The sequence below is a fragment of the Nesoenas mayeri genome (assembly GCF_963082525.1).
Source record: "Nesoenas mayeri genome assembly, chromosome: 10".
NCBI classification, from domain to species: Eukaryota; Metazoa; Chordata; class Aves; order Columbiformes; family Columbidae; genus Nesoenas; species Nesoenas mayeri.
The window spans coordinates 19,559,946-19,572,599 of NC_137560.1; the positions used below are offsets into that span (position 1 = coordinate 19,559,946).

At 40.6% G+C, this 12,654-nt stretch overlaps 1 protein-coding gene across 1 annotated transcript in view; it reads right to left on the reverse strand.

Moving 5' to 3' along the window:
- Nucleotides 1-4,123: 4,123 nt before the first annotated feature.
- The window catches only part of PRKAR2A (protein kinase cAMP-dependent type II regulatory subunit alpha), a 50,855-nt gene continuing 42,324 nt past the window's right edge, over nt 4,124-12,654 (reverse strand). The window contains exons 7-11 of the mRNA XM_080350472.1: nt 9,986-10,087; nt 8,201-8,275; nt 6,431-6,496; nt 5,615-5,753; nt 4,124-5,054 (exon numbers count right to left, since the gene is read on the reverse strand). Coding sequence (XP_080206598.1) covers nt 4,921-5,054; nt 5,615-5,753; nt 6,431-6,496; nt 8,201-8,275; nt 9,986-10,087 — 516 coding nt within the window. The 3' untranslated portion in view covers nt 4,124-4,920. The remainder of the gene's footprint in view (nt 5,055-5,614; nt 5,754-6,430; nt 6,497-8,200; nt 8,276-9,985; nt 10,088-12,654) is intronic.

The window sequence follows — 12,654 nt, forward strand, 5'->3', positions numbered from 1 at the left end:
CCTCCCCAGCAAGTTATTTAATTCACCCCTGCCTCAGACAGTTATTGTAAGCATTTGGTAGAGGGAATACATATAGTACTGGAAGGTTTTGCGCTCCCCCAAGCGGTCTGTTCTAGTGTCTTCCAGACAGACCTTTATCCCAGTTCTTCCCTTATCCTTCTGTAAAATTTAACATTTCCTAGATATTTGTTTATCGTGCTGCTGCCCCCTGGCCCTTTCGGATGTCAAGATCTTCCTTGAGCTCAAGTACCCAGCGCTGCTGTACGTTACTCTGGCAGAGGCTTCCTCACTATTAGCACCACAACCCATCTGAATGACTCTCCCAGACTAATTTAAAAACTGTACATAAAATACTAAGTATTCAGAAACAAAACTTCTGCAAAAGCAAATACTGAGTATCTGAACAGGCAATTTCGCATGTACTAAAGTAATTTTCTTTTAAAAGTGTTAGTTAGGTTAAAAAAGGCAGCTTGCCACATAAAACTCAGTAGCTGTAAGTATAGGGCAGCAAGAGACCTTCAGGAATATCGTGTTTCTCCTGGGAACCGACAACCACAAACAACAAATCTGTTCTAAGGTAACTTGTCAGACATCTCAGAGCGTCCAGTTTTATTGGGAGCAGTAATAGCTACATAAGTGGGTATTATTTTTAAGATCTTAGTAAAGTTTTATCACCAAGCAGTAAAACTTGGTGATCAGATCATGTGTAAATCTCTTTCGGTTATTGTGACAAGGTGAGGGCTGTTTTTCCCTGAGGCTCTGGTAACACAAGCAACAGTGACCCAGGCACTCTGAGTAAGTCTGGCTACCTGTTGTAAAGTCCACTCCTGATGTAAGTGCTGGGGGTTGTGTCAGCTGCACAAGTCAATAAAGAGCACACACAGGATCGTACAGGAAGGCTGGACACAACATGTCAGGTTTTTATTAACCAAAAGTGAAGCTGAACCCCAGAATGGTTTAACTCGTTAAAACCGTATGTTTATATGGCAAGTATTTTTCTTTCATGTTCAACACTATAGTGCAAGAACCAAACTTCGCAGCTGTTCATCCTTTGAGAATCAAGTAGTAAATATACAATGAATTAAAATAAGGGTCCCTTAATGAACCAATTAAAAAAAAAAACCAAACACATTTAATTCAGAACAGACCAATCTTAAGAACTGTCTTATGAAATTCTCCCAAGTGAAAGACTTTTAAAAGCACTTGGAGCCTTGAGGTAGCAACTTTATGCAGAATTTAATTCCCCTCCTGCCCCACAGAGCAGAGGAAAATTAGTAGCACGTTATTAGCTCCAGCCAGCAAAGCGGAGTTGAGTGTTCTCCTGTGAGGTTAGTGACTTGCTCTTGCATCTTGAAATAGCAGTGTAGTGCTGCAGACCGTCAGGAGGAAATCCACAAGGAAGGCCTATTGAAATAAAATGTATGGTTTGAAAAAAATGTGAAAATCATCAGCAATAACCATAACAACAATTAGCTGGAGTGAAAATAACCAAAATGTTTGTATTTTGGCAAGACTAGTTTACAAATACACGTCAAGAACAAGAGTCAGCTTTCAGCCAACAGAAAAGAAAGGAAGTGACATTCAAAGGGGTTTCATTTTTTGCCCTCTGTGCAAAAATTGCACTTTGCTTTTAAAGTTTTGTTTTAGAGCTTTAAGTTCTGCACTTTTGTTTCTAAAAAGAGGGCGCTTTTGCCCTTTTTTGTTCTTTTACATTGTGAAACCTGTGCTGTGACATTGAACAGAAAGACCATATGCCAGGATATTTGACCACTGAAAACTCCTCTCACTGACTTCACAACAATCACAAGCAGGGCATCGCAAACAAGAGACTTTTTTCCTCTAAGTCTTGAAGACACTGTCCTCTTTGCCCACTTTGCTGCTGATTTCTTTTATTAAAAACTAGATCTCTCTCTGCTGCCAATTTCAGAGACTCCACAGTGGATTTACTGAACACTGAGTAATAACAACAAAAAACCCAGGTTTGTTCTGCACAACAACTGCGATGAACAGTCACAGTGAGCAGGGATGAGCTGAGATACAGTCACACCAGCAGATCTTTACAGGCACCTCTCTTCACTCCCAGGTCTTGCTGTCACCACTCACATGCTTTCCAATGTTAATCATTGCTGGTGCTCTGACCAGATACCTGGAAACGCTGAGTACCTTAGTACAAGTTTCTCTCGCTATCTTCATGCTCCAAAATTCTGCAGAAGAGGTTGGTTAAACCAGACCAAACTCATCAGGCACACTGCAAATTACAGCTGTGAAAAGGACGACCCTTCATACGGATTCACCCTCTTCCAGCTCACGGTCAGGTGCCTCCTTGCACCACGGTGACGCCGCACAGCTCCTGGCTGCAGGACGGCTTTGCCCACTCTGTCCTTGTTCAGGGTGTCTAGAAGGAAAAACTTGAAGAGCTTGTTCTTGCTCACATGGGAACCTGATCTTTTGATTTTACTTTCTCATCCTTTTGAGTTCTAGAAGCCATCAAATCCTCCCTTCCAGGCAGAATTACCTTAAGAATATAACATCAGCCTCGCCCGTTTTTTTTTTTGGTTAAGCTTCAGGACCATTGCCAATGTTTGCGTACGCTGAGGTAAACAGTCCTGTCCTGCAGAGGAGCAAGGGCTGTAAGAACCAGAACCAACCTGCCAGGCTCACCCGGATGAAGGAGAGGATGTTTGGCCTGGAGCGACACGGGCCAGCTGATGGGTATTCACAGCCAGTTTCTCTTTAGTTCATGTGACAGTTTAGACAGCACAGAAACTCAGCCTGTTCTGTAGACCAGCTTATGCCTGGTTTGCAGGACAGTCATGAGTTGGCTTCAAAAAGACTCTTTTCTTGGAGCCCAAAGTATCTTAAATTTTTATGTGTTTTCAATGCAAGGACCTGATGAGTGTGGGGGTTTTGTTTATTTTGTTGTGGTTCTGGTTTGAGTTTTTTTGTTTGGTTTGGTTCTTTTTGTTCATTTGTTTTTGCTTAGGTTTGTTTTATCTGTTTTTTAATTCTGTAATCAAACAACAGCTTTGTCTTTGGTGTTAAAACTTGGAAGCATGAATGAAGTACCGGCTGTAATTTACAACAAAAAACCAGCCCAGTAAAGCAAGGGAAATTCACTGTTCTAAATACATGCAGTTAGAACAGCCGGTAGACATCACAACCAGGACTTTAATAATATGGAAACACCTAGTCCAGTGGTGTCTGTTACAAATCATTTGCATTATATAAAAATATTACTCCAATTACAGTAACTGGACAACAGCCATTCAAACTTACAAAGTTTCCACCTTACTCATATTGCAGGAACTGGGAGGAGCTCATCCATTTAGGGGGAAAAAAATTGTCCAGAAATCAACTTAGGAGTTGTAGTTAAGCATCTCATGCCTTAAACATCCACTGTGATAACTAGAAGCAGGAATTCAACATTAGCATCCTTCTATTCTTGCTCACGTGGCCACGAATAAAAAGAGCAGGTTCTGTTATACTAGCACCCACAATTAAAATTTCATAACCCCGTAAAACACCAGTAAGTTTTGCATGAGCTGCAGAAAAATGCAAATTCAAAGGGTCACTAGATTTATTACCTACAAATTCAATGTCTTAATATAATTATTCTGTTTGTACACCATAAAAAATGTCCTTCTTATATGGTCTCATTCTTAATGAGATAATACTCTGATAAAATCTCAGCAGTATGCCAGTTAAGGTCATTAAAGCTATAGAAATAGAATCTACCTAATAAATGCTGCAAATTTAACAGGTATTTTAGATAAACATCAGTAGCTTAGTTATCACCTAAACCAAAAAGACTCCTCAAACACACCAAGTGCGTAGTTAGCAAAGACATCTGCTTTACAAAGTCAAATGTCGCCAGCTTTTGAAAAGTTGAGCAAATCAACGTGGCATTTGGAAGCATCCAAGTGTCTAATGAAGTTAGAATACTGTGTAATGTAACTGTGTAACTGGGGGGAGCTCCTGTAAACGAGTACAGAAGTAGTCTTCAATTACAAAACATTCACCTTTTTAAAAAGCTTTAAAACAGGCCCAGTCAACAACAGCGCCCTGGGAAATCTAGCAGTAGAAAGGATCTCTGTGAGCAAGAGAAGGTCATATATTGTGATCTCACCACAATAAAATGTACTCAGTGTCAGGAAAAAGGAGCAGATTTGGGGAGATGACAATTATGACACCTTCAAGCAATTTAATCTGAACCACTGCACTTTTTTGGGCAGCATATAGTAAAGCAATTTTCTTTGCTACTCAGAAAACACTTAAAATATCGTAATGCTCCATTTTCTGCATTTTGCTGCTAAGCAGACTCTCCCATGTCCCCAGCTCAGTTTACTTGGTTTAAAGAGCGATAGCACCTGCTGCTTTCAGCAGGTGGAAGAAAACTTCAGTGCCACCTTACTAACTGGCTCCATTGATATCTGAACTTCAAACCCAGATGCTACAATTAAAAGCAAATTTGACAATGTGAAAGGAGAGCATCAGATGAAGGTAATAAGCCCGTAAAAGGCTCATATTCCACAGGTTGCCTTTGCTGAACAAGCAACCTCCCACTACAGAATCTGATCTGAAAATGTATCCCAACAGTAACAGCAGAGGAAGGAGGCTTCTGTATCTTGCACACTTTGGGTTTCACATCAGGCACTTGAACTGTTGGACAGATGCCATTCTGAATGAAGTAAGTGAACATAGGGTTAGAATGATCTTTAATCTAGGTCTAATAATGAAGTATCAGCAGCAAAGTGGAGGCAGGGAGTGAGCAATCCATCTGTGCTGAGACTTGTTCATGGTTTCTAAAATGCCCAAGAAGACAGCAGCAGGAACTGTTCCATAGTGCCCATTTTCCTTGTGGGTTGTGTTGCCGATAGGTTTTTCTGTGTCGAACTAAGAAGGCATTGAAGTACCCTGTGCCTAATTCCCTGGATCCAACAGGTCCATGCTAGAACCAAACATTGCCACCAGCTGCTCCTCATAATGTGTTATGTTCCTCTTCATGATGTCCATGCACGGTCCAAGCAACCTCTCAAACGCTTGCACATCCATGACTGCAAAGGAACAGAAGTGAAAACAAGAGCGTTTGTAATGATTATGTGCATTACCTTGCTTATTGTCTTTGCTGCTCCAAACTAAGAGTGTAATAAGCTTATTGTTTTAACTAAATGCATCATCTTTTTCTTGCAATACCTTGAAATAGACAGTAAAATAAGTGTACTCTTGTTGGTGTCTCTGTCCTTCCTCTTGACACCCTCGACTGGCAAAACAACACCTGCCCTCAAGGACAAATACAGATGGTGGATCATCTAGTAGTGATGGATCATCTGGAATTTCTGTGTGACAAACAAGCTGTAGACAAGAAGCTGATGCTACCTACCCCTTCAAAGAGCACAGGCCATACAAGCAGAAAAAACAGAATCTGCTGGAAGCAGCTGTGCTTCTCAAACTCCAACACGGAGATGTGTTCCAGGCCATGCTGGGAGCTTCTCCTGCCTGACCACCAGTTACCAAAAGGCTACTACTACATTTGGAACAGCTGCTCACTCAGGCATGGTGCACAAACAAGCAAAGACCAGAAAAGGGGAGCTAGAAACACATGACATCTGCTTACCTAAACATTTGACTTCCCCAACGGCATAAGCAGAGGCTGCTCTGGGTTTGTTGGTAACAAGTGCGAGCTCTCCAAAATACTGCCCTCTGTGACACCGGGCGATCTCCACTTCTTGGTTAGCTTCTCTACTCGTCTTAGTCTGTCAAACAGTACAATTATTTGCATACACTTGTGTCTTTGTACAATGCTGAAATTAATCCTGGGTATCTTACAGATGTGCAACAGCTCACTGGCTTAGGGCTTTTAAACTACCAAGTTCCAAGTCATGCTCTGTACTGTAGAACACCTGAACAGCACGTTCAATTGGAAGTTTGATTAGAAAAGTGTATGCCAGCCCGCAAGTTTTGAGATTGGCAGGTATTTACTGTTACAGCTTTGGGAACTGCTATTATATTAGCATAACACAGCTTTTATCATGCACAAAATGTTGTTCCTTAAGGCTGCTCACAGTGTACAAATCTGTTCAAATGCCAATCTCTAGTATGTCCATAGAGAAAATATACCCCAGGTTTTCTAAGTTGCACTTTTCTATAATCCTCAGAGAAAATTTTCATCTCAACCTTTAAGGCCAGGGACAGTATCAAGTCAGTTTGCAGAGGAGCAAATACAAGCAACAGACTTTGCAAGTTTAGTAAAGTGACTTCTGGCCACTTCAGAATGGGTATGGGGATTTACAGCCAACATTACATGAGTAACAATGATAAATATCACAAAATAACATCTTAAAATAAGTCAGGGTAGGCTTTCTTACATGACTGGTATTCATCAATCAAATCAGGGATTGACCTAAAGCATAATCACCCAATTCGAACTCACCTTGCTTTTAATCAAGATTTTTACTTCTCCAGATTCTACAATGTAAAAACAATCTGCTTTATCGCCCTGTAAAGACAAAAAGGTAAAACAAAAGGTTTTTTAGTTTACTGTAAAAGTACATGTAAATGGTAGGATGACCTCCAGAGGTCTCTGCAAACCTCAACCAGCCTGTGATTCTGTGAGAGTTTCTAAAGCCTTTGTCACACCTCTCCAAACCGCATCAGGTTGCAGACATTCAACAGATCCCAGTTTACATCTGCTCCGGGGAGCTTCGGCAGGACTTCATATTTGTAAAGTTTTAGCTGTGAAAGAGAGAACTTTTCCCTTTCTATACCAACTTAAGTTACAGTTACAACTTGAGTACAAAGCATGGGCTGCAAGAAGGTGATGAAAGAATTAACACGGAGTTACAGAATAAATTATGCCATTAGGTAAACTTCCCAGGACCATCATAAACCACCCAGCACAAAGCTTTTCATTCACTGTCGCCATCTCTCACAACATAAACTAATACACTCCGCACACTTCTGACAGAGTACTTAGTTTTTTAAAAGAATGAAAACAAACCGAGTAGGAGACATCCTTGTGACACCGACAGGCACTAACAGCTTAAGTGTTTCGAAGCGTACTGCTCTTAACTGAAGAGGCAAATTCCAGAACTCTAACTGAAATGTAAAATTATCCACAGCAGAAAAGGGGTTCACAGTATCGATGCAACTGCTGTAATGCAAGAGCTATCACATCTTTTCCAAGCATTCCGTTTCATCATCTTTAGCAGTGTATTACCATCACCCAAGACCTATCCAGATTATTAATCCTCCTTTTCAACGTAATTATATCCTTGTCTTTAATTTAGTTCTTAGAAAAGATTAAAACCAACTGCGTAATTGGATCACCGGTTACGTAGGTTCCCAGTTTTGAGACTGATTTATAAGCTTTGATTTTGCTGACAGTTCAGTTTTCTCAGGATCTGAAGCAACAAGATTTTCAACTTAAAAAACTGAGGGTATTTTTGGAGGGAAGTAATTTGGCAGTATTTGGTTATAGTCCACTAAATTTTCCTGCATTCAGACTTATCTGACATCCAATGTAATTAATTATTCAAGACATTACTAAGGAGTCATATTCTGCTTATAAAACATGATAACAATTGCAGTCAAAAGCCTGCAATTTCAGGTAAGCCAAGAAGAAAATATACACCAATAACCACTGTTTAAGAGCATCAGGAAAAACAGTAGGTTTAATAACCCTGATAACTTCTTAGAATAGTTAACTGAATTAGGTCCAACTAGTGTAATATTCCAAATGAATTCATTTAGTTTCATCCCAGTCATGCTCCTGTTGTTTGGTTTTGTGGTTTAGTCAGACCTACGAATTAGAGCTGCCTTTACTACATGCTTGTGACTCCTTGTTTCATCTGGTTGTAGGTGCCAATGAAAAGTCTAGCTGGGGGCTGTCATGGAAAATTGCACAGAGAGACATTTAATTTCAGCTTCTTAAGGCATTCTCCTCTTGAAACCTTGCAAAGACCATTTATAAAAAACAAAGAGATGAGAGATGAAAAACCCAGAAGCTAAAGTAACAGAATAAATTTGGAGCAAAAGACATACTGGCTGTTCCTCAAACATCCAAGAAGTGATTAAATAAATCAAAAGTATTAAAAGAATACGCAATGCCAAGTTGGTCCAAGTAATAGGATTCTATAAGTCAATTCCAAACAGCAAAAAAAGAGGCAGAGAAAGGAGAATGAGAAATGTAGACTTCAAGTACCTGAGAAATGATACGTTCCCCATCATGATACACCTTCTCCCCTATAACATCCACTATCTTCATTCGCTCTGATGCCTGGAACAAAGAGAGAAATTAGACATACTCATCTACTGCAGTGCACCTCTTGTAAACTTTGCAGCCCTGAAATGAAAGTCATTAGACACACAAACACACAGTATCTGGGTCCTGAAAAATAGAGCCCCTACAACAACACCGTCGTACTGCACCACAGCTTTCGAGACTACCGTAATCTATAGGAAAAGAAAAATGTCTAGTGTCCCGTTCGTGCGCTTTTCTTACCCCCAAAGTTAACAAATAACTGATTTGGCTGGTTTAAAGCAAAGAAACAAACAAACAAAACAAACCTACCACTGAACTTCAATGAGAAACACCAGCAACGCATTTTAATCACTGTCTACTTGAATTTGTGGGCTGTTTTTTGTTTCCCAAAACTCATTCCTAGCATGAGAAGTGGATATGGAAAGGCTCCTGGCTCTGAATTGTTAGCAGGCACTACAACAGGATGCCCAGCAAGGGCAAGCGGTTCATCTGACATGCAATGAAACATGCCTGAGTCTACAAGAACAGGGAGGGAGAAATAACAGTTAAATTTATCTTCAATGTTTCCCACTGCTTATCTAGAACACCACGAAACAGTTCTATTGGTTCAGAGCAGTGTAAAAAACACACTAAGAAAGGAAGAAAACGCTACAGTTAAAATGAATATCTCAACAGATGATTCAGTTGTAATCCATTCCTTCCACAAATGCACCTCAATCTAGCCCACATTGGAGAAACTTAATTCTGATCCACACATGATTCAGCTGCAGTGTGTCATGCAAAAAGCCATCCAGGGCTAATGAGTTATTTTTCTATATCTTTACATACTTATGAGTCATTTCTGTGCTCAAAAAAGTCACATTGACGAAACTAGTTTAAGTCAGGTACCGAGGGAGAAGGTGTTGTGCAATTTACACAGCTACCAACAGAGGTGCAAAAGAGTATATATTACAGGGTGCTATTCACACCTAATGATATTTTGCAATTTTGTAATCTCCTCTCCAAGGGATTAAAAGCTTTTCTCAAATCATAAAGATTAATCCTGAAAAAATATTCTTATGATGAGATAACAAAGAAAAGATCAGTTATGCTGTAAAGCACACACTAATTTCAAAGCACTTTGGTATGGCTCCAAAAGCCTTCTGAAGAACAGCTCAGAATTTCTAACTTACACATCGTTGCTAAAGCCACACACATCAACATGACATCTGCCTGCACATTTTGTTTGCAGGTAGAACAGTGCTTCCTTTTAGCCTGTTCTTACTTTACCTCCTCAATATCAGTTAAGGTTAAAGCAAGACCTACTACTGCCACGTCTTTGTCTCAAGTTTAAAATCTTCCATGGCTGATAAAGGCCAAATATCCCAGTGATTGTATCATGACTTCAATATCACAACCACCAAGGGAACCACAGCCCTAAGTTCCAATTTTCACTTTAATACATCTCTGACATATTTACAGATGGTTTTTGTTTTGTGGTGTTTTGTGATTTTTTTAAAAAATCTTTACGCAGACTTGAAATAAAAATCGGCAAGTTGCTGCGAGCACAAGATATGGAAAGAACGGTGTACAACTTCAACAATGCAAATTAATTTGTACGCCAAACGTGATACCAAAGCAGCTCTTAACATTTAGATCTAAGCAAAAATGACACAGATTTCTGACACAGCACAAACACTGTGGAGCTAATGCAAGAATTTGATGCAAATGTCTGAGAGGTTTTACCTCCAAGGATTTGAGAAGGGGCACAGACTCAATAAATAATTCATACGTCTTCCTCTTCTTTGCGTTGTTTTTCAATATAATTCTTCTGAATGTCACCCGATCCTGCAAGAAACAGCACAGAGAAATCTGTTATTCCTCTTGACTAAAATGCTCCCCGTTTAAAGAACTGACAAACACAGACCAGGATTTGCAACAAACATTGGGTTTGAGACACAAACTGTTAAAATGATGCCATATCCATCACAATGGTGATCCTAACAGCTCTTGTGAGAATACTTGTTGCAGTAACAAATGGAAAAACAGGGAGCTGTAAGAGCTGGTCCTCCTCAGATAAGCATTTAAGAATTCCATTTTTATTCTATTTTGTACTGGTTTGCAGGGTTGAGTTTTGGGGTTTTGTTTGGCTGTTTGTTACTTTATCTTTCATGCTTCCACATACAATGAAGAAGTTCCGCTCTTCTTGCAGAAGCCACAGGAAACTGCCATTTCCAACACCTTTTTGTTAAGGCAACTGCAGGATTAAGTCTGAATTGGATTCTCTTCTACTTGAGTCACAGATTTCAAAAGTAAATTGGAGATTTATACTGGTCTCAAATAGATCAGGAACAGAATATCAAACAGCAACAGGCTCAATTCACTCCTCCGCCTCCCAGAACCCGAGGCAGCTTTTCACAACAACTGCTTCCCAACCGCCAGCTGTCCGTGTGTACCATACGCACCTTCCTGACGGGAAAAGTGTTTGGTTTGGTTTTGAAGTGCAAATATTGAGCAAGATTCTCACCCACCCCCTGCCATCCCTCCTGCTCTGGCACGTTCCCAGGCAGCAGCCGGTGCCGTGCGGGCTCCGCGGCCGCTGGGCGGCACTGCCTGCCCGAGGGAACGCAACGGCAGGTCTGGTAACCGCGGCTCCGGTGCCGGTACCTGCGCCGGCAGACATCTTCCAGAGGTTACTGCCAGGGCTCTGAATGAAACACCTTTTATTTTCAGGGGGAAAAGGTCAGGCTCAACTACTGCAAACACCACTGAGAATGGCCACAAGAGCTGAAACTAAAGGGCAGGTTCAGGCTAAGCAGACGGGCACTTGCCCACCAGGATTTGAGTTTGTGTTTGCATTATCCTAATGCCTGTGGTCCCTGTGAGAGTCAGCACTGATTTATGAACAGAGTGAGAGCTGCAGAGTTTACCTTACACAACATGAAGCTGCAAGTGTAAAAAATCAGAAACAAACATCAGAGGAAAGTTTGGTTAGAAAAATGGTAAAAACAAAACAACCACCATCACCCAAAACCAAACCATAACCACCAAAAAACCCCACATTTTTATCTATAAAAAAATAGCAGAAACATCCAAAGTCCTGAGAGCCATTCCTCTGGATTGCATTTTCTGAAAACATCAACTGCTACTTTAGCGGCAACATTTTGAAGAGGTATTTTTGAAGAGCTTTATGGGATGCAGGCTGCACATACTTGTTGTAAGTTGAAACAATGACTGATACAGGTGACACTAGTAGAATATAAAACTTGGAAGGAAGTGAAAGATGAAGGGAAGAATGGTATTACTGTTATCCAAAGGAGAACAGGAGATGATAAAAATAAAACAATCCCTCATTCTTTATTTTTTAAAGAAATTCTTCAGTGGTGGAAGTCTCTTCAAATGTACATGTCTGGAGAAGCAGAAAGGTGCAGAAACTGTAGAAGAATCGCAAAAGCATAAAAGAAATCATAAGTCATTTGTTTGAGAGTATCAGTGAGGAAGGAGAAGCAGCAGTATTGGAACAGAAAAGGCAGAGCAGTGAGGGAATTGTGCGCGATGGTGAGATTTTCCCCAGACATGTTCAACAGCAAAGGCTGAGGATGTTTCTCTGCTCCAGAAGAGACCCACGTGGGATTACTGCTTTTGTGGGCTTAAGTCTGCAGTGCAGCAGTAGTAATCCACAATTCCTAAATGGCAGATAGCCCATAAGCTTTAGCAATTACTTCTGCAGACTAATAAAAATATGTTTAAATCACATTAGGCAAAAAATAGTGCTATAAAGCATGGCAATGACAGAATAGCTGAAGTTCTAGGCAGAAAAATGCAGCCTTAGTTAATAAAATATCGACAGGACAGATGAATGGCAAGGTCCCCCTTAAACTACACCTTGTTAATTAAGTGAATGTAATCACAGGAAAAAAAAATAACCCAGTTTTTGCAGTTATTTCAAAGGCAAACGGGAACAAAGAATCATCTTCTCATTTTCTTCCTTTTATGAATGAGCTCAGTTTGTAGGCAGCTGCTTTATTCTGTCTTGTTCAAGAAATCAGATTCTGACATAACTCCCTGGTTGATTTTACCCAAATCTTTCCTTTCGGCTCACAAAGGGAAGTCAGATCTCTCAGCCAGCGCTGAGGCTGCACAAGTACACGGTGTGTAGCAGCTTATCAGTCCCGTAATCAAGGTCACAACACGTGGCGAACCCCCAGCGATAGTTGCCGAGGAGCCCGCGCACACAGAGCAGACAACACTTCTGGCTTCAAAGGCGTCGATCGCACAATCCACTCATTATGTGAGCCCTCGCAGATGAGTAAGAGAGCACTGGGAAAATAACCCTATCCAAATAGTACAGAGAAAAGAACTAAAAAAGGAAACTAATGTCTGCAGCTTCACATTCAACACCACTCGGCTGAAGA